The sequence below is a fragment of the Apiospora kogelbergensis genome, assembly GCF_038363985.1.
Source record: "Apiospora kogelbergensis strain CBS 113332 chromosome Unknown utg000001l_segment0_segment0, whole genome shotgun sequence".
NCBI classification, from domain to species: Eukaryota; Fungi; Ascomycota; class Sordariomycetes; order Amphisphaeriales; family Apiosporaceae; genus Apiospora; species Apiospora kogelbergensis.
Genome location: NW_027117418.1, coordinates 7,857,515 through 7,877,752, shown reverse-complemented (window position 1 = coordinate 7,877,752; position 20,238 = coordinate 7,857,515). Strand labels below are relative to the sequence as shown.

Here is a 20,238-nt window from a genome sequence, read left to right as displayed (position 1 = left end):
AAGCGGCCTTCTTGATCATGACACCGTCAAGTTTGCTCCCCATTGATCTATAGCAATGAACAATGAAGGGGTAGACCTCGCACACGCCGAGTTCGCGCTTTTGTTCAGGTCGAGTTCGGGCTTTTCGTTCAGGTCGAGTTCGCGCTTTTCGTTCAGGTCGAGTTCGGGCTTTTCGTTCAGGTCCTTGGCTCCGGCAACCTACATGGAGCCAGCTGGAGGTCTGAAGTATTCGGATTCGCACTCCAGCATGACTTTGACATAGAATGTTATGTCGTTTATCTGGCATTGGGTGGTATTCCCAATGCTGGCCACGCAATTTCCCCGGACTATGTCGTCAAGATCCCAGATCTTGTTTTTGCTCGCACCACCTCTATAGCCGCGGATAGGATCATAGGGATCCTTGCGGTAAGCTTAGACAAGTCAGCGGGTTGGCTTGGTACGCCTTGATACGTGATTGAAAGATGGAGAGAGCGGGAAATGAATGAGACAACTACTTACTCCAGTGACCTAGTGAGTCGCCGTTGCTTACGCCCCAGTTGACCTCGACTAGGCTGGGGTCATCCCAATCACCCATGATTCGAACGCCGCTTCTTTCGGCCCTGTTCACATCATCCAGGACACGATACTGCCTGCTTATGTCGCAGAGATCGTCAAGGGAAATGCTGCCGTTCTCGCCGGTCGTCTTGAAGTAGACACCAGTATACAGAGAGTCACTACGAGGCACGACTGTGACCAGGGAGAAATTGTTGGTGTTGGAAGTAGGTGCCTGGGAAGCATTTGCTTGGGAAACATGTGCTTGGGAAACATGTGCTTGGGAAACACCTGCGAGCAACAGGGAAGCCGAGGTGACGGCGGATATGGCAGTCTTGATGGAAGGCATCGTGACAAAGAGTGGTTGGCTGTGCTTGTGGGCGACAGCGAGTGGGTGTATTGGAAGTGGTGTGGTGAAAACGAATGAACGATATGGACCTGAAAAGCCAAGAAAGAAAGAAAGAAGACGAAGTATGAATGAAGTTGTGGTAGTGCTGCTGTGATAGCTGTGCTTGGTGTTTGGGGATGAGATGAAGATGAAGATGGGAAAACCGAGAGGGAGAAGATGGGAACAGAAGGGCCTTTAAATATGAGAATCCGGCGGCAGCGGCAGAGCGAGAGAAAGCGCTGCTTTGCCAACAAACCCCACTGATGAGCAAGTATGGGCGCCTGTTGGGAACTGTTGAGCTGCGTCGAGGGCATGTGCCTACCGTGGTATCAACAAACCCCAACGATGAGCAAGTATGGGCGCCTGTTGGGAGCTGTTGAGCTGCGTCGAGGGCATTTGCCTACCGTGGTATGTGTGTTGAGAGGGACGGGGTGGAAGTCGCATGTAGAAGGCAGCAGTGTTGTGCTGACACGTGCAACTCCGAAGCAGTCGGACGCAGTGATGTCTTCCTCTTCGGGCGTCACGTCATCCCGAGGCTGGGACAGCAAGCAGCCCCCCCACTGCAGCGTGCCTTCCCTCTGTGTTCCGATGTTTGGAGGGCAGAGGCTGATCTGGGGAAAGCAGGTCTCCTGTCAATGGTTGGGAACATGCCACATGACACAATGCAAATGGAGCATTGCCTCCGTAGCGTACGTATGTAGTTTCTCTGCCTATCCAAGATATACGATATTGTTGAGCGTCTGGAACGTGGGCCGTTGAGGTCAAGTCAAGTTGTAGTTTGGTACCTGAAACGGGCCTGCCAGTCCATCGTGACATGTCGGTGCCTCACACCCTCGCCCACCTGCCGTCTTGACTACAGCAGTCCTGCACTTACACACGGCTGCTGAACGGCTTGGTGCGGCAACTGCCGGTTCCTCTCCTGCCCCTGAGTGGGTTTTGCTGGTGCGGCTTGCAGACGATTGTGCCTGTGTTGAGATATTTGCGCTTAGTGATGATCCCTTGAGGACTGAACTCGTGGTACACGTAACATACCCGAATGGAGGCCGCATGTGCTGGGAGCATTTTCCTCCTTTAGGAACCGTTGACTGCAGTTCAAGCATCGCTTTGGCTCCGTCTTGGTCACTGTAGCAGGTCTGGAAGCACTGTTGCAATAGTGGTGATTATGATGGCCGGAGGCGGGATCCGAGCGAATCGCTGCCAGTATGTTAGACGGGGCTGCCTCGATTGTAGCACCCTTTGGGCGATCCTTGATGCAAAGCTCAGCACAAATTACAAAACCCCAGCAGACCAATAACGAATTACCTGAGACATATCAAGTTCATCAGCGGTTCCAGTCTTCATGTCACAGCCACGGGCAGCAGACAGCTTTTCCTTCCAGAAAGGATTAAAGGGGGCCGGCAAAAAAGTGTCCGGGAGGCTGGTCTGTTCAGCCATAGATGACGGACGCGGACTCATGTGGCCTTTCCTGTAGAGGAGCTTCGACTGATGTCGGATCTTTTTCTGCTCGTTGAGCGACATGTTCGCCATCTTCTCAATCCACTGCTGCTCGGTGATAGACATTTCGATGAGTGTGCTCTGAGGGAAAGGACAAGTGGCAGTGCGTGAGAGTGCGATGTAACGGGAAGCTTAGTTGGTAGGAAGCAGTGGATAGCAAGGAAAGCCCGGATCTATGAATCTGACTGCAAGGACGTGTTAGTTATATAGCAGAGACTGGATTTAAAAAGCCTTGAAGGCCATCCGAAATGTGTAGTTGTCGATATTGACTACGATAGCGATGTTGAGTAAGCTGCCACTGTATTCTTACTTGAGCGTTGTTGAGGCCTCACACAGTACAATGGGGGCTAGGCTGAAATAAACGAATAATATGCTTGCATATGAAAGATGGCGAATAAAGAACCTAGCGACTTGCTCTATATCATGCCGGGTCTATTGCTGATGATGTTTTTAATAATATTAGAAAAGGGGTTCACGATGCCAGAGCCAACCAATCAATGGCCTGGAGCTTATACACAAAGGCACATTAGCCATTCTCCTCATAACATAGAAACCGGAAGGATTGGAGCAGTAATGGAAAACCCCAAAAGCCCGGATGGACAGGAAGACCTTAGTTGACAGATGAGTTGGTAAAATGCACCAAGAGGCTGTCCAATATACCCCTGAGCCCACTCCATGCCGATGTGAATAACAAGAGAGTACCCACACGCCAACTCAAGATGCACTGTAGGACGGCTGATCATGCTTATATGAACATCCCAAAGTCTGGATGGCCATTGTCAAAAGGAAGCAAACATTTGGTTCGTACTGCTTCAGAAGGCACTGCTTTGGAGAAGAGGAGATTGGCACGCCGTACAAAGGTTTTCATGATGAACCCAAGGGCATACAACCGAGCAGGCAGGTTAAGTCCACGGTGGTGCGAGTGAACACAAACGTTTACATAGTAGGTATGCCCAGCAAGTCGGGCAGTAGTAGCATTTTATATCTCACCACACCATGGCACACCCCTTTACTCTAATAATCCATAATCCCGCTGTTTTTACAGGTGCTAATACACAAAGCGTTGCCACGAACAACTCGCATACATGTTGCCATCTCTGACAACTTCGGCAACAAGAAGTCCGACTGACACGCACAGCTCTCGAGCAATATCAAGCTTCGACAGCAACACATAGAGGAAAGATGGTCCCCTTCGCAACCACTCAGGAGGCAGGCAGGGGGACGACACCAAAGCGCTGCTCCAAACCAGCCTGTCACCCCATTCCTTCCTTAACCGAGCCCCATCCCCCTTCACTGCTTCAGATTAGGCATGAAGCCCATACCCCCTCCCTCGGCACCGCCCTTGCTCCGCCTCTTGACGTGCTCCCGCAGCAGTCGCAGGACCTCGCTGTCCCTCCAGCGCGCCGGCACGGGCCGGTATGCCGGCTTGAACGTGCCGACGGTGGCAGCCCACTCGCCGTTTTTGGGTTGAGGCGGCACCTGTCCCGGCGCCTGCGCCAGCGTCCGGCCGCTACCGCCGTACAGTTCCTCGCTCACGGCCTCGGACGCCGCCGCCGCGTTCTTGCCCGTCTTGCCGGCCTGGACGTCGGCGACGGCCTCGGCAAACGGGGACACCATCGGCTCCCACGTGGATGATTGGGTCGTCGCGGCGGCCGAGCTGGCCGCGTTTTGCGCCTCGACGCCGCTGCCGTACGAGGCGGACGAAGAAGAAGTATCGGCCGAGCTGTTTGCTGCTGCTGCTGCCGCCTCATTGGCCGGGGACGGCACTTCTTGCGTCGCCCAGTAGTAGATGTCCCAGTCGTTCTCGTCGAGGAACATGTCGTACTGCTGCATCTGCTCCTTGGTCATCTGGGGCAGGTACTTGTCGGCGAAGGTGGAGAGGAGGAGGTCCGACTCCAAGGTGCCGCGCTTGCGACTCTGGTCTATTCAAGCAAACAAGAAATATCGAGTCAGCGAAACTGCATTTGCGCAAGTGATTGGGAATGCGCCTTCAACGTGCAACCAGGGCATTGTGGGAGTGAGGCGGAGGTGGAGGAGGGGTATGAGTATCAGGTAGGAGGAGCACATACACACAAGACGTGCCCGCATGGTCTTGTCGTCCTCGCCCACCCGGCGCATGGGCTCAATCTTGAACTTGGCGCCTTCGAGCTCGCCAACACCGATATCAACCTGCGCTGGGGGTCGCGAGGCGGCGCATTGCTGACGCTGGCGCGGAAGGCGGGGGTGGTCGAGAGAGGACGGAGGAGCTGCCGGGCAAATGCGGCGCGGCATGTCGCGGGACGCAGGACTTTCTGTAGTGAGGCCATCTTTTTTCCCTCTTTCTGTTCAGTCCGAAATATGGAATGGTTAGCAACAGATGGAAGGGGACGAGAAAGGATATGAACACAAAGGATAATGACGAAAATTTCGGGTTTGGCACTTACCTGTCCAAGCCACAATGGTTTGATGATGGATGAATCGTTGACGTAGAGAATATGATTTTAGCTCCAGTAGTCCCCCGAACCCGGATCGCCCAGGGATTGCCGAGGGATGCCGTCTCGGCCCACATGCACCGGCAGGTCGGGGGAGACCCCCCTTATTGCTTATTTCCCTATTAGTGCCACACGAGCATGCAGTTCTTAGGCATATTATCGGGTATAGCAAACAAAAGACACGATCAAGATTCATCCGAGTTACTGTAGTGTATAGATGCATGTGCGAAGGACTAGAAAGTGTACCGATCATAATCCCTTATTTTTATTCTCCAAACCCATAATATCATGACTCCTGAAGAGGCTATGCGTACAATTACATGAGTTCCAATCGGCGTCGACTTTCGTCATCTGGAGAGCCCAGAAGGGTATCTACAAGCAGAAACCTCCGTTACCCCTAAGAGTTATACCAATGTCCAAGACCCATGTCCAGCTCTGCGCTGCCGCCCAATTTCCCAAGTATGATTCTAGATCAAATGCTTAGATCGGAAGTAGGCACGCAGGTACATGATCTGCCATCCCCAGAGACCGACCAGCAGCATCGTGGTGCCGACGCCGAACCACTTGACGCGGGTGTTGGTGCTCTCGTTGGTGTCACGCAGCTTCTGCTCGCGTGAGCGCAGGTAGTCCATCTCGCCGACAATCTCGCCGATCATCTCCTCAATGCGACGCAGCTCCGTCTCGACGGGCTTGAGCTTCTCGGAGGCCTGGATGGCGGACCAGTCCTTGGCGTCGGCGCCGATATCGATATCGAGCTCGATGTGGCGGTTGGGGTCTTGAGGTGTCCGGGCTACAGCAGGGCAGTCCATGTTAGCCTGGGGGGAGCTCTCTCACAAGATAGAAGAAGAACAGGTTACGTACTCTGGGTCAGGAAGTTCTCGAAGCACACGTCGAAGGCGGCATCGGCGTGCGAGGTGAAGACCTGTCGCTGCTCGCCGACGATGTCCTTTGCGCGGCCGTAGTCGTTGCCAAGCGCATCCCGGACCTTCATGTTCACTTGCATGCCGTCGTTCTTGTAGCCGCCCACGATGGCCGTGACGACGACCAGGGTGTCCTTGGCGACAAAGTTCCTGATGCAGCGCTCCTTGCGGTCGTGTTGAGGGGTGGCGTGCATGTCGAACTTGAGCGCTTGTATCGAGGTGATGAACAGCACCATGCTGCATAAGTAATGCAGCAGCGAGCGCGAGAACGCCATGGCTGCGGTTGGGGGTTGCGTAGGTAGTCGTGCGGTGATGGGGAGTCGAGAGTCTGGGGTGTTCGTTTGTTGCCAATCGAGTCGGAAGCTCGAGATTGGATCGATCAAGCAGGGAGAGGCCAGAATATGCCCGAGTTGCTCGTCTGGTGCTACGAGGGTCAATTGCTGGGTTTCGCTTCCTCGCTAGCAGCCAAAAGTCGCCTAATGGGCCAGCGTGGCTTCGCTGGAAGCCTGTAGCCAATGAAAAGCCCAAGTGTGGCCGCTCTCGAGCGTAGCCTTGCAGGACGCTTGGATATCTGGGCCAAATTTCCAGCCCCATCCAGCCTTGCCAAAGCTACAAAGCTACAAAGCTTCCCTCCCAAAATTCCATCGGCATTGCAGAGAGAGGCAAAGGTCGGCGCGACATACATTGGCCATTGTATCGCGCGCTCCATTCCTTTATCCCAGCTTCGACACCACATTGCGCGCTGCACCCATACTCGATACACACTGCATCTGATTCGTATTGTGTATTAACAACCGTCAAGATGCCGAAATGTAAGTCTTGCCTTTTTGCTGTCCATTCCCCAATTACAGGCAGCCAGATCGCTTGCTAACTCTTGCGCCCTGACAAACAGTCTTCTGCGACTACTGCGATGTCTACCTGACGCACGACAGTATGTCGGTCCGCAAGGCGCACAACAGCGGCCGCAACCACCTGCGCAACGTCGTCGACTACTACCAGCAGATTGGACACGAAAAGGCCCAGTCCGTCATCGACTCCATCACCTCGTCCTACGCCGCCGAGGGCCAGGCCCACGCCAATCCCATGCTGCCCCAGAACCAGCCGCACGCCGCCCACCACCACATGTCGCACCACGGCGCCCCCGGCAGCGGGCCCCTCCTCTGCCCGGTATGCCTGGTATGCCCGGCATGCCCCCGGGAGCTGGCGCGCCTGGGTTCCCGCCCATGCCCCCGGGAGCCGGAGGTCTGCCCTTCCCTCTGCCCGCCGGCATGCCGCCTCTGCCCGGCATGCCTGGTGGCCCCCACCGCCGCTGGGCGCCTTTGGCGGCCCTGGAATGCCTCGTAAGTACAACACCTCTGCTCCGTTCAAACACCGTCACCGTAATCGGTTCGAACCCTACTCAACGACCTCAAAACGGCGCTCTAACACTTCTCCCTTCTCCACAGCTCCTCCTGGTGGTCGCGGTATGCCTCCGTTCCCTCCCGGCGGCCTTCCGTTTCCTCCTCCTGGTGGACTGCCTTTCCCGCCTCCTGGTGGTGCCGGCGCACCGCCTTTCCCCTTCCCTGGTATGTTGCCTGGCCAAGGATTCCCAACACCGCCCGGCGCGCCACCCTTCAACCCCCGGGTCAACAGGGGCCTCCCGGACGTTAGAACCATGGCAGCTCCCAAAAACAACCCCCGCCTCCTGGTGGTGTCAGCCCGCCTCCTTTGCCAGGCCAGGGAAACCCAACGCCGCCCGTCGCTTCTCCCGTCAACCCCCGGGTCAACGGAGTCCTTCCGGACGTTCGAACCGTGGCAGCTCTCCGACAAAATCAAGATATCACCCTTATGAACGACCGCCTTATTGGCGACAGAGATAGGTTGCGCGCATTGGTAAGACAATTTTAGGAGACCCACCCTTCACACCATCGATACAGCCAGGGAGACGTGACAGAGAGATACCATGCAGTCTATAAGGATCCAGAATGAAGGAAGGGGTAAGGTATTATGTTCTTTTACGCTTTATACAGTTTGGCGTTGCGGGGGAAAACCGATGTGTTTGTACATCTCATAAACGGCGTTGACGGGTTTCTATTTTGAGCTTCCATCCGAGGCAGGCGAAGTACTGCTGGAGTACTGCTGAAATTCTTCTGCCAGCACAGTACATTGGGTGAGCGTGATGCTTCTGCTGAAATTTGGACAAAACAAAAGCCCCCTACTGCGACATGTGACCACGGTCATCAGCGTGTAAAGATAGGTAACAGCGTACGAAAGAAGGATCAGGTCAACCATAACAAGTGGTGTTGCATTCTGTACAAAAGCGGCCTTAAGCATGGCTTGCGGGATATGAACCATTTATACTATCAACAGAGAAGATACTATCACCGTAATCAACTCATAAATGCTTGTTTATCTACGTTTGGACAAATTAGTACCATTAGTACCATGTGAACAAAGGCCGGGCTCGAAGAAAAAAACACCACTGATATTAAGAACATAGCGTAATCATCATGAGCGTATGTAATTCAGATGCATGCATGGTATCTAACAGCAAACTTCATCGAAAGCCGGGGGAAAACCCCACTAAAGCCAAAACGTATCGTTTCTATCGGGGTACAGTCTGGGAAGGCAGCGCTCAGTAGTAGCAAACGCCGTGTGTTCACTCTCTCCGGCCACCATCTCTCAGCCTTCCAGGAAGATGGAAGACCCGAGAGCCATGCCGCAGTATAGAGGACTTGAATTTCCTTCTGCCCTCCGCATATTCCCCTCAGATCCCTCGATATGAAAAAAGAAAGGCAAAGATCATGACCCCTTCAAATGCAAACGCCGGTAAGAAACCCCAGACTCAATAGCGCATGATCTTCTCTCGGTTGGAAATCTCGAGAATGACAACCGAATGTCTCGTATGGCGTTTTCGTTTCGCATGACGAGTGCGATGGGTTGGTAGTAGTAGTATAATAAGTACAGTGTCTGTTTCCGGGTGGCCGTTGCTTCATTTCGTTTGATAGTTCATTTCATTCATGTGCGTCGTATCAATCAGGTACCGTGTGCCGCTTATCATGGGCACTGCGTAATTCTTCCTCCGTCTCTTACTTCCTCCCCTAAGCCAGCGATGGCAAAATACCTTTCAGGCGATCCGAGATGCGACTTGCACCCCTCGGAAAGCGAGTATAGGCAGTGCACAGGCTCCGTTCCCTCGCGTCTTCGTTCACCGTACCACAACGAGTTTCCCGCATCCGCCGATTCCATTCCAAGGGTCCCTAAACCTGAGCCTGAATCGTAGGCGTTCGCTCGAAACCTCGAGGCCCTTGCTGTTGCTTTCGCTGTCGTGTATATTGCTGTTGCTGCACGGCCATACTGGTGTTGCTAACAGAGTTGAAATGAGGACTAGCCTGGTAGCTCGGCCCTTTGTAGCTGTTCCGCTTGATCACTTCACCAACACCATCTCGAACCTCGCGAGGTCCACTGATCTTGCTGCGCAGTTCTTGACTCCTCTTCTGTCGCTTACGTTCGCTGAGACGGCGGCCCAGTCCCTGCAGACTGTAGCTTTCAAGTTTGTCTTGCCAGCCGGGGAAGAATCGACGGCCCTGGGCATCAAAGCGTTTCTCGACGCCCCAAGTACGGCGACTAGGCTTTGCCGATGACGACGAACCGGGGGCTGTCGACGATGACGAGCCAGGGGCTGTCGAGGGTCTTCCCTCCTCACTGGAGCGACGACCCCACCGCATACTGCTGAGACTGTCGCGGTATCGCATGACTCTCAGATTGCCCGAAGGTGTACGTTTGATGGTGCGACGTTCTGGGGCACGACCGTCAGGGGACGTATAATGCGCATCATCGGTAATGGGTAGGATGGCAAAGGTACGCTTCATTCGCGAGGACAAAGAAGGGCGCCGAGCGGACGGTCGGTTATCAACAGGGGGATATCGGTAGGCAGCGTCTTCGTCACCGTTGTCGATATCATGAACCCAGTCCTCGTCCGTGGCCGGATTCCATTGAGATGACAGTGGTCGCCAGTGAGGGTGCAAGCGCCCTTCATCCGGGATCGAGTCATCGGTGGGATATCTGTAGAGCGCTGGTCTCTGGGAATTATCCACGTTGCCCTTGCGAAGATTTCTCGACAGGGAAAAGGTGCGGGTTAAAAAGCCTCGGCTGCGTGCCGCATCATCAGCATCGCTCTTGCGAACACTGAAAGCCCGTTTCAGAACAGAAGGGCGCTTTTCTGGCGTTTCTTCAAAATAGTTCCCTAACATCTTCATCTTTTCCGCTGCAGGCGTCAACCCGGATGGAGTGGCGGGAATGAATTGGATAACGGGTGGCTCAGGCGGTGCTCGTGGATTACGTAGCGGAGAGTCGACGTCGTTAACAGTGAAAATAGGTTGGGGCGGTGTGACGGGAACGCCATCGGAAGCTGTTGTGGTTGTGTTGGGCTGTTCACTTTCAAGAGGACCATCCTGGTCGCCAAGGAAATTGCCCGTTTGCAAAGTGTTTGCATCGAGGATCTTGGAAGTATGGTCAACCATGACGACCGACCGATTTTGGTGCGGATAGATGTTCACCGCCATGGCTTCCGAAACCTCGGCTGCAGAGTGTGTCCCGTTTGTCTCGACGGACGCTATGGAAAATGGCGTGTTCTGCGTAGTGAGTCGTTTGCCAAAGAACGGGTCTCCGTTGTGGTCGACCAGTGATCTTTGATCATGTGCGTCTCTGTGCGACTCAGCCGACGGGGCCGGCTGCAGTTGTCTTTCATCACGGAAATCACTCTCGGCTGGGACGTATTCCACAGACGGCGCACGCTCCACCTTGACTCTGGGAGGCTTCTGCAATGCCTGATGTAGCTGCTGTTGCTGCTGTCGTTGCCGTTGCTGCTCATCCTGCACGAAGGTGTTGTGGGCTTTCAGACTCTCGGATGTCAAAGAGCCAGAACGCGACCCAGCCCGTGAACTGGCCACCGATCCGTTCCGGCTAGTCGGGGCGGAAAGAGATGAACTGCGGATAGGAACAATGGGTGGGTAATCTATCGTTCGTTGATCGCCCGGAAGTGATCCGTCAGATTCTGACATAGCTCTGCTTCGTCTCGTGGGACGATCAAAGACTGGCGTGCGATCTTTGGTTGTGGACATTCCCGACAAGGGAACCGAACCCAGGCTGTTGCTCCTCTGCGACCTTCGACTACTAGTCGATCTCAGAGAGGGGGTTGCAGCGCCCTTGACGGACGCCTTTCGGTCAGGTATGACCACGACAGGAATTCCTCCGTTTTTGATAATATCACGACGAGCCTTGCGGCTGGATAAGGAGTTGGTTGTCCCTGTAGACGCGAGACTATCTGTTCGCGCTGTTGAGGGCCTGCCACGAGGCCTAAGCCTTCTCGATGATTCTTCCAACACTGTCGAGTTTGCTGCAGAGCTTGCCTGAGATACATCTGATCCCGAATCCCTGAGAGCGAGTTGCTTCTTCACGTGCCGCAGCGTCTTCCGCCTTTGCGGCGGTGCTTCTACAAGGATGGCCTCAACCACAGTGGACACAGTAGATTTCGAAGACATTCCCGAGAACCTTTTGACGTCTGTGCCTACCGACGATGCAGAGGCGGATGGCGCAGCCCAGCGTGTGCTGTCCTTCGCGGCTGATTCTCTTGGAGGGGAGGATGCCACGTGCATTCGCTGGTGCAAGGGCATAGTCCGGAGGGCCTTTGTCGCGTTGGTTGGTGTGACAAGCTCATCCTCGACGACTTCGACAGGCTTGTCATGCCTGTCCTTGGACTTGTTCTTGTTGGGTGATTTCCTTCGTTTCCTCACCGTGACATTCCTGTTGAGATTGGCGTCCCATTCCTGCTCGACCTCGCCCCCAGAGCCCCATCCCTTGTCAAAAGCGAAGCCTTTTTGTTTCGACTCTGGGGTTGGGGTTGTGTTGTCGTCTGATTCCAGTCCCAGTCCGAGACCAATTTCTTGAGTCTTTTTGTTATTCCTTTGGTCAGAGACCTGTCGCACCGTATTCTGCGACGAGGTTCTCCCTGATGAAACTTTCCGTAGAGTCGCCTTTTCGTCCTCATCCGATGACGGTGTTTCCCGCGCCGTTGTAAATGAGGAATTCCTGGAATCGTTTGTCGCCTTGGAAGGCATGCGATCGGCCAAGCTCGGCCGGAAAGCTTTAGGTCTCCTGGCTTGCTGTGGGGGCGTCACATCAGGCGTCGGCGGGCTTCTTTGATTTGGCGGCGTTCCGGGGGTCTTCTGTGCGTCCGGGTTGCTCGCGACGTTTTTCACGGGGGTCTCGACATGGGTTGGGCTTGGAGGTTGTACTGAGTGGCCACTGGACGACGTGCGGGAGTGCGCCGGTGGTGTTGGTGGAGGATCGGGACCGCTAGCTACTCGAACATCGCGTCTGGAAGGCGCCGGGCTCGTGGACGTTGTCGTTCCCGAGCGCGACGACGATGATGATACTGAAGACAGCGTAGTGTCGACTGAAAGAGGATGTGGCGTGGGTTTGGGATTCACAGACAATGGGGATTGTTTGGGGCGCGGCAGAACTTTGTGTTTTTTTAAGGAAGGCTGAGGTTTAAGGCCTGTGGTGAAAGGCGCGCGTTCCAGTACGGGAGGATCGAAATATAGGCCAGCTTGAGTGGGCGGCGACATGGTCTCAGTTGAAGCCAGCATTGTCTCCGATGGTTGTTGTGGATTGTTATTGCACCACGTTGCCGCCCGCGTAATTACCAATTCGTTCATAGAGCGGTCGACTCCGTCCAACTAGAACCAGCTTTCCTCTGCATCCTGATGACGCCAAGATCGGTTGATGTGTGTCTGGCACGATGCCGTAGGTTTGTAGTGCAGGACCAGACTGTCACATTGATGGCGCGTTCCTGGTGCAACTGTGCAGTGGCGATCGTATCACGATCCGAAGCAGTTCCAATTTGCCTTCTTTCGAAACTGACAGGCGCCAGCAAATAAAAACCTTCGGGGGGTGAACAGGTGTCAAAGTGGCTTTAAGATGAGAAGAAGTGAGACTCGCATCGAACAGGACGGCGAGGCGACTCAGCTCAGGCGGCGATCGAGAAGCTGCAACACATGGCGCAAGATAAAGATAGGCTTAAAAAAATCACTAGTTTGGCGGCGGGCTGTTCATTGGCCGTCTCCCAAAATGGATTATCGGATGACACAGCTTTTTGAAAGCGCGGGTGAGATCAATGAGTGAGTGAGGTGAGATATGTTCAATTCAGGTCGGCGTGGGATGTGTAGGCCGATGCTCAAATGAAACAGGGCGCTGCGGGCGGATGGAATCCAATGATAATGACGGGTGTAAGATTCGAGGAATCGTGGGTTAGCGGTTACGATGCTTTTCCCCCCTCTACGGTCCTTGTCTTTGGTCGGTCCAGGTGTGCGGAGAGAGGGAAAAGTGGAAGGGCAGGACAAGGACCAGGTGGGCACAGAGGGCGGGTAGACAGACGTCAGAGCAATTGGGTTGGATAAACTTGGATGGGATTGGACTAGAACGGCTTTTTTCTTCTTCTTCCTTCCTCTTCGCAGGCGAGGTCAAGCCAACAAGATTGACTTCCCGTCACCGTACAATGTAAGCTAATGCTGCAGTCCAAAGCGTCGGGGCGGGTCTATTGTTTGGATGGGAGCCTGTGAGCCTGTGATGAGTGTGAGTCGTGACGGGGAGGTTGGCTTTGGGGGCGCCCATGCTGCTACTGCTGCTACTGCTACTGCTACTGCTGAGCACTTACTTACATGATCAACGTCACATCGGACACTCTGCAGTTGGGGTTTTATTCAGGACGTTCCGTGCCCTGGCGCCTACAGCTCTCCCAGCGTTTCTTCCTTGTTTCGATTTAAACCTCGACCTCACGTCCTGCTTCGAGTCAGTGAATTCGACAAGCTGTCAGCAGTGTCAAATCAAGTCTGTGGAGGCTAGCTGTATGCACTCTAGAATGCATAGCCCTCCAGGTTAGCATGCCTTAGCACAGCACACTTTACAAAGTAGACTCGCCGGGGGCCGTTCCGCCTCCCGCGACCAAGCCAGAGCAAGAAGCTACAAAAGTCGAGAGCAACGGGAGATCGTAGGATGACCACTTAACTCGATCTATTTCCAGACTGTTCTTTGGTGGTTTGGCATTAGGGATAAGGCCGGTTGCTGCGCAGGATGATACGTGACGTTATTCATGCAGAGAAGAGGGGGCTTTTCCCCTTCTCGCCATCTCCCCTTTCACGACACCGGAACACCGAGACTTGTCACGGAGCACTGCCTGCATCCTACATACACCATGTATGCGTCGTGTCCCTTCCTTTGGCCCCCTCCCTTTTTCCTCTTTCCCTTTCGGCAGCCTTTGTGTCGTGTAGGTGCCTTGAGAGAACTAGCGAATGACTGGAAAGAGACCTACTGCAGAGCTGTGTCGAGGACACTGCAGATATCCAGACAAATCAGCTTCTAGAAACGAAGAGGACGGGCCTTCCTTGATGCCAGACCTGCAGGTTGCAAGGGTGATGAAACGAATCAAAGACCGACTCGCGAGCAGTACTAGTCCGAAGTGCGACCTCGGGGACACTGCACGCGCTGTTGCATACGATCTGGGTCGAAAGAGGGCTCGCATGGCCGACCGGTATGTCGAACCGGACAGTTAATCAAGTCAATATATGCTGCAATTAGATGTCTATCTAAAAGTCGGGGAGTTTATCTATAGTGCGTGCTGGATTAGGCAGGTGGGGGGACCCCGAATTTCCAGCGAACTCGACTCGACGATCGTCGAGCTCGCCCAAACCCACACCACCCACAACTTTCGATTCCTTTCACCACCACTACCGACTACCCTTCGAGTCAATGCCATTGGCACTGGCACTGGCACTGGCACGGACCTAGCTCACCACGATGCAAGCTTGTCATTTTCCTTGATACAAACACCAGTGGAGTAACTTTACCCCAAGGGAGAGGTGAACTGCCCATGTCAGGCGAGTGCAGGAATGCAGGATGGTTACTCGTGGCTTGGCCTTTTCATTGTCCGTTGAGGGTTTCAGCCATGACTGGTTTGCTGCACGTCAGATGTAGCACCATTTGTTCGGTTTCCAAATGCCTAAAACGAAATGACCAGTCGGCATTATCCAGTGCGTGCGTACCTTAGCACTGAATGGATCTCCCACAACAGGCCAGAGGGTCATTCGCAATACCAACCTGCTGGCTGACTACAACGAGTGGTATCGTACCGACTTGGTAATCTAATCCAAGCGATGAATGTGGTTACAGCACGCGGCTAGATATCCCGCTCTTGGCCTCGCCGCCGTTGCAGCTACCCATATATTCCAAGATGAGTTGAGACCACACAGTTCTCATGGCATCAAAATGCATTGCTCGCTTGACGATGGCGGCGCGCAGCTAAGGTATGACTTGGACTGGCCAGATACAAGCAAACAGGATGGCCCCCATCACCAGAGTTTAGTTAGTAGTCCGGCCGCCCGAAGCCGGGAAGGACGCACTGCATACCGTCACACTGGGCGGAGGACCACATACTGTCGCCTTGCTCGGTTGATTTACCGACCCGTGTATGGCTTGTATGCGGTACCCGACGGTGAGTGGACTATTTGGGGGCAATGCTAGCGATGATGTGCATGAATACCCAGCGACAACACAAGTGATGCGAGCAGATTCGGTAATTCCGAGGTAAGACTATCCTTTAACACATCAGCCTTCGCGATGCTCACATTCTCACAGCAATTACCAAATCCGAATGGACCTTGGATCCTTCCATATCTACATATGCACACATTGCATTCTGCTTCAGTGTGGTATTAACAGCGAAGGATCCTGTTTTGAATATATACTATCAATATTAAGTAATCTCGACCAGGCCATTACACGAGCCAAATAAACCCCAATCAGTGGCTCTCTTCTCCCATCAATTTGGTACCATCTTTTATTTCATGAAACCCGTCTCACCATCTCCAGTGGTGTCGGTCATCGGGTTAAGGCGGTCCAACAAGCCTGGTTTTTTGGCCTCACCCATTTCATCACGAGCCATCATTTTTTCCGTGCGGCCCTGCTCTCCAACCCGGTTGGTATCAAACGCACCCGGCTTTCGCTTATCATACGTCTCCGCCTCGTAGCCCGAGTCCGAACGGGCATGGCGGGATTTACCAGTCATGCCGGAAGAGCCAGTCATGCCGGGAGTGCCAGTCATGCCGGAAGTACCGGTCATGCCACCCACAGCGCCGGTGTTGCGACCTGTCATGCCACCAGTTGTACCAGTGTTGGTTGTATCACGACCACTCCTCATGGCCATTGCGGCGGCGGACGCGGCAGCGCCACTAGTAGTGCCGGTGGTGCTACTGCCGCGGGTGCTTGATGCGGAAGATAGGGGCTCATCGACCATAGCACCGCGACCCGTAGAAGACGCAGTGTTACCCCCAGTGGCACCCATCATAGACGAAGATGTGGCACCAGTCGTACCCATCATTGAAGATGTACCGCCAGTGCGGTTGTCGGTGGTAGACGACATAGTGTTGCCGCGGCTGGAGTGCTTAGCGTGGTGACCCTCCCGGCCACCCTCCTCGTTGAAGTCGCCGTGGAAAGTGTGTCCCGTGACGGGGTCCTTGTTTGAATCGTGGCTGCGTCTGAGAGCCTCCGCCACACCGCCGACATCTTCGGGCTGGCCCTCAAAATTGTCGTAGCGCTCGTCGCGGCCGTGAAGGAGGCCTCCTTGCTTCTGCCACTCTGACATGTTGACGGCGGGAAGCGTGGTTGTCTGGTGGTGCTGCGCCTTGTTGTGATGCGTCTCGTGTACGGGCACGGTGGTATGGACGACATGGGGCTCAATGGTCTCCTTGTGGACTACGGGCTGGATAGTCTCATGAAGATGGCTGCCAAGTATCATGTTAGTGATGTTCTCATGGAACGAGACTCTATATGACCAAGGCTATCACGTACTGGTGCACATGCTCGCCCTCGACAACAGGGGCATGGGCCTTGGTGCGAGTGGTGTCATGGATGACCCGCTCATCGTGAAAACCCTCAGTCTCAGCCGCCAGCCGGCGTCGGGTCTCCTCGTTGTTGCGGTGGTCAAACTCTCGATGCTCTACGCCACCGAGTTTGTGATGGTGCTGCTCAGGCAGGACTTCTTGGGCCTGAACAGGCTGTACCGTTTGGTGGTCTGAGGCATCCATGGTCAGTAAATGCAGTCCATGGTCTATACACACACCCGGTTTTCGGTCTCCCTGGACGGCGGGGGAAGAATATATGGGAACTTACAGTGGTCTTGGTGGACCTCACGGTCAATGGCAGTGTTGATGTTCTCATGCTGCTGAGGCCTGACCGTCTCATGCTCAACTGCTGGGGCAGTGGCGGAGTGGACAGTGGTGTCGTGGTGACCCGACTTCGAGGTGAAGTCGCGGATCGCTTGCTTAGCCTTCTCCATTATTGCGGTATTGTTCGGGTTTAGAAAAGATGATAACTGGGTATGAGGTATCGAGGTCTGGTCTTTAGTGACAAAGACGATGGTTGGAGTATGTTATATGTCGTTGTGAATGAGTCAGGGGGTAGAACTGTCCTCTCCTCAAGATTTGGACATACTTTATATCTATTGACAGCAGTTTGACGTATCCCTTCCGTAGAGCTCGGACAAGTTGGGACGTCATCTTCCTCCATCATAGCGCTGGTTCTACTACTACCAAACTAACCATCGACTGACGCAAACACTCTGATAACGATGACAGATGGAAGTCAGTGAGTTTCTGTCTGAGCGAGCGATGCTAGACAAGGTGATCTTCCATCTCAAGCCGGTGCCAGTAGCCCATCTCGAGCACCCCGATAACGCCAGAATACCGGAAGTCGATGCCCACTGCCGCCCGATCGATGGCCAGGGACCGTTACATAGTCCGTGGCTCCAGCACTACCGTCAGCCACACAACGTCCAGCTCAGGGGGAAATGGATCTTGCCTTGTGAGCTGCCAAGAGAGCTTGGTATACCAGTTCAATGGCTATTCGTTCCAGCTAATCCGTCAACCCACTTGAGGTCTCTTAGGTTCATGCGGTTGAGAAGAGGGGAGATGGATCTGCGCTCAGGATTTGGCGCTATTGCAAGTGATGATACCATCAGTAAAGATGGCATCTAGGATGAGTGGGCCACTGCTCCCTCGGCTTCTTTGGAAATATTCCCCATGGAACATGAAGATGGGCATGATGGGTTTCACACAAATGACGGGTATACGTGTGGATGTCAACAGCGCGGCAGTTCTCAACTCTCTGACATCTCAATGGATACCAAGTGCTTGAGGCAACTTGGGGTCTTTCTCATGCACTACTAGTACGTCAACAAATAGACATGGATTTCTTATCACGTTGCTGCAGATGCGGACCAGGAGCTATTGCCATTCCCGCACAGGGGGCGTCTTTTGCCGGGAGATTATGTGCCCTAGACGTGGTTGATCAGCTCTTTGGTGAACCACAGAGGTTATGACCGTTTGATATCTGGTAGCTCCCCTCTACGGCTAGCCATGGCGTCGGACTAACGACATACTACGTAGAATTACTGTCCAGTAGAAAGTCAACAATGCCCTTTCTCGTCATGGGAGAATGAAGATTGTCTGGGCCCGCCCCCACACGGGTCAGCGGCGCTACTAGACGTTAAAGCTAATATGCTGGAGATCTGCCAATATATGATTCTTGGATGACGCAGAAAGTTAGGCAAGCTGGGGGCGACGGACTGAACCTTCCTACAGAGCCCTTGAGCTCACAACACATCATGGGGACAAAATCATCATAGCTCGTCTGCCATCTCAACCTATGGACATGTACGGGGAATGGGATCATGGGCAGGGACTTCCATCACATCCGCGTGCCTCACTCTCTTGGTAATGCTGACAATGCCACCTTCCCAACTTACAGCTTTGGGCGAGATCAACAAGTAGACAGTCTCCCAATCTACATGCAGGCCATACTATATCTTACTGAGTGGCCCACATATAGCATTGAATATACACGTTGCCGCCACATTTGTTCTTAACTACAGACTAACATGAAGCCACCGGGAGAAGCCATGAAGAAATTCATATCTGAACACTTCGGAAGCCTGAGGCGAAAGAATCGTGATCGCGAATCCAAGGCACCAACCCTTGCAGAGGCGAACCCCTTCACAATACCCAGGAGTGTCTCCTACAGGAAAGCCAACCCGCGCCTCCCCGAACCGCGCAAAGTCGCCTCTCTCGGGTCAGTCCGTAGGCCGTCTAGGTATAATGACTATCGCCATCAGTCGGTAGACATCTCGCAGCCGCAGGAGGTAGGCCGGCCCCTCGCGAAGAGCAGCAGCAGGGAAAACCCGCCTTGGGCCATCGCCGCCGGCCCGAAACTGAAGCAGAAGGTGTCCCATTCACCAAGCGGGTCACGACACCACCGACGCGTCTCTGAACAGCATCCTGCGCTTAGGCAGGGTGGCGCAAACCTGACTGAGCGGGATCGCCAAACCCTAAAGATATCCCCTCCCATACCACTTCGTCCTGAGGAAACAGGCTTGAAGCCTCGTCAGGAGGAGACAAATACTGGCGGGTATGGTCAGACCCTCGACACTGCTAAGTTCAGAGAAATACCTGATGGCCAACAACCAAGTCGGGGTCCGGTTGAAGAGGCCGGCGACGGAAGGGAGGCAGCGCAGTTGTCTACTGAGTACAATAGTGAGATTGCAGACGAGGTAGGAGACATTTCACGGGCTGTGGAACGCGAGTTAGACCTGACGAATACTGTGGACTGCGATCGGATAACTAAACACCTACCAGGCAAGTAATACAACAAAAATGATGTATTGGTTTATGCTAACATGTCTGCTCCAGCCGTTACGCATGAACATGTTTGGCCACAAGTGCGTGAGGTCCGCGAGGAACGCATACAGCGCGACATCCACAACTACGACATCTACCCGCAAATCCAGCCCATCTACGACCTCGAGATCCTGCCCGCGCGCCACTTCATCGAAGACGCCGACGGCAACCGGGTCGAGGTCGCGGAGAAAGACCTCCCCTGCTGCACGGGCGGCAATCAGCGCTGGCGCATCGGCCTGGAGGAACTGAAGAACAGGACCACGCCCTTTTCAGCCCCCTTTATGGCGCCCCCGCCACAGAGCCCCCAGAGGAGAACGGAAATTATCGCGAAGAAGGAGCAGGAGACGGGCGCTGAGGTCCTGCCGACGGACTTCATGTACCGCGTCGGATCCATAGGCCGCAGCTATTCTCCGGCGCAGGGTATGTCTCCCGTCCAGGGAGAGACGTTTCGTCGGGGCTATCGCTCCGCTTACGACGATGGTAAGGGTTTGCAGAACATCCCAAGGATAATGCGGCAGGGCAGGGAGTCGTTGATGCCTGACAACCAGATGGACGAAAATGTGGCCACGAGTGGAACAAGGGCGTTTGCATAGATCCGAGGAGTAGGATTGTCCCGTAGCACGGCGCTGGGCATGCGTTCAATCGATTGAATTCAACCAACCTGTATC

The 20,238-nt window shown here is 54.2% G+C and overlaps 8 protein-coding genes across 8 annotated transcripts; 3 read left to right on the top strand and 5 right to left on the bottom strand.

The window, feature by feature from the left end:
* Positions 1 to 15: 15 nt before the first annotated feature.
* Positions 16 to 2,479, bottom strand: PG998_002543 (uncharacterized protein; the record flags this gene model as incomplete). Its single annotated transcript, XM_066869361.1, has 7 exons — positions 16 to 198; positions 253 to 410; positions 499 to 904; positions 1,258 to 1,530; positions 1,794 to 1,884; positions 1,952 to 2,052; positions 2,222 to 2,479. 7 exons carry the CDS (start codon positions 2,477 to 2,479, stop codon positions 16 to 18), a joined length of 1,470 nt encoding a protein of 489 aa, XP_066737776.1.
* A 1,224-nt stretch (positions 2,480 to 3,703) lies between these two features.
* Positions 3,704 to 4,684, bottom strand: PG998_002542 (Succinate dehydrogenase assembly factor 2; the record flags this gene model as incomplete). The annotated part of the gene is made up of 2 exons (XM_066869360.1): positions 3,704 to 4,335; positions 4,483 to 4,684. The coding sequence occupies 2 exons, from the start codon at positions 4,682 to 4,684 to the stop codon at positions 3,704 to 3,706; spliced, it is 834 nt and encodes a 277-aa protein (XP_066737775.1).
* Positions 4,685 to 5,351: 667 nt separating this feature from the next.
* PG998_002541 (emp24/gp25L/p24 family/GOLD-domain-containing protein) lies at positions 5,352 to 6,079 on the bottom strand (the record flags this gene model as incomplete). Its single annotated transcript, XM_066869359.1, has 2 exons — positions 5,352 to 5,674; positions 5,746 to 6,079. The coding sequence occupies 2 exons, from the start codon at positions 6,077 to 6,079 to the stop codon at positions 5,352 to 5,354; spliced, it is 657 nt and encodes a 218-aa protein (XP_066737774.1).
* Positions 6,080 to 6,606: 527 nt separating this feature from the next.
* On the top strand, positions 6,607 to 7,454 carry PG998_002540 (uncharacterized protein; the record flags this gene model as incomplete). The annotated part of the gene is made up of 4 exons (XM_066869358.1): positions 6,607 to 6,616; positions 6,697 to 6,971; positions 7,250 to 7,369; positions 7,437 to 7,454. 4 exons carry the CDS (start codon positions 6,607 to 6,609, stop codon positions 7,452 to 7,454), a joined length of 423 nt encoding a protein of 140 aa, XP_066737773.1.
* A 1,589-nt stretch (positions 7,455 to 9,043) lies between these two features.
* On the bottom strand, positions 9,044 to 12,412 carry PG998_002539 (uncharacterized protein; the record flags this gene model as incomplete). Its single annotated transcript, XM_066869357.1, has 1 exon — positions 9,044 to 12,412. The coding sequence occupies one exon, from the start codon at positions 12,410 to 12,412 to the stop codon at positions 9,044 to 9,046; it is 3,369 nt and encodes a 1,122-aa protein (XP_066737772.1).
* A 3,266-nt stretch (positions 12,413 to 15,678) lies between these two features.
* PG998_002538 (uncharacterized protein) lies at positions 15,679 to 17,175 on the bottom strand (the record flags this gene model as incomplete). The annotated part of the gene is made up of 3 exons (XM_066869356.1): positions 15,679 to 16,621; positions 16,689 to 16,947; positions 17,010 to 17,175. 3 exons carry the CDS (start codon positions 17,173 to 17,175, stop codon positions 15,679 to 15,681), a joined length of 1,368 nt encoding a protein of 455 aa, XP_066737771.1.
* Positions 17,176 to 18,774: 1,599 nt separating this feature from the next.
* Positions 18,775 to 19,536, top strand: PG998_002537 (uncharacterized protein; the record flags this gene model as incomplete). Its single annotated transcript, XM_066869355.1, has 1 exon — positions 18,775 to 19,536. The coding sequence occupies one exon, from the start codon at positions 18,775 to 18,777 to the stop codon at positions 19,534 to 19,536; it is 762 nt and encodes a 253-aa protein (XP_066737770.1).
* A 33-nt stretch (positions 19,537 to 19,569) lies between these two features.
* PG998_002536 (uncharacterized protein) lies at positions 19,570 to 20,163 on the top strand (the record flags this gene model as incomplete). Its single annotated transcript, XM_066869354.1, has 1 exon — positions 19,570 to 20,163. The coding sequence occupies one exon, from the start codon at positions 19,570 to 19,572 to the stop codon at positions 20,161 to 20,163; it is 594 nt and encodes a 197-aa protein (XP_066737769.1).
* Positions 20,164 to 20,238: the final 75 nt, after the last annotated feature.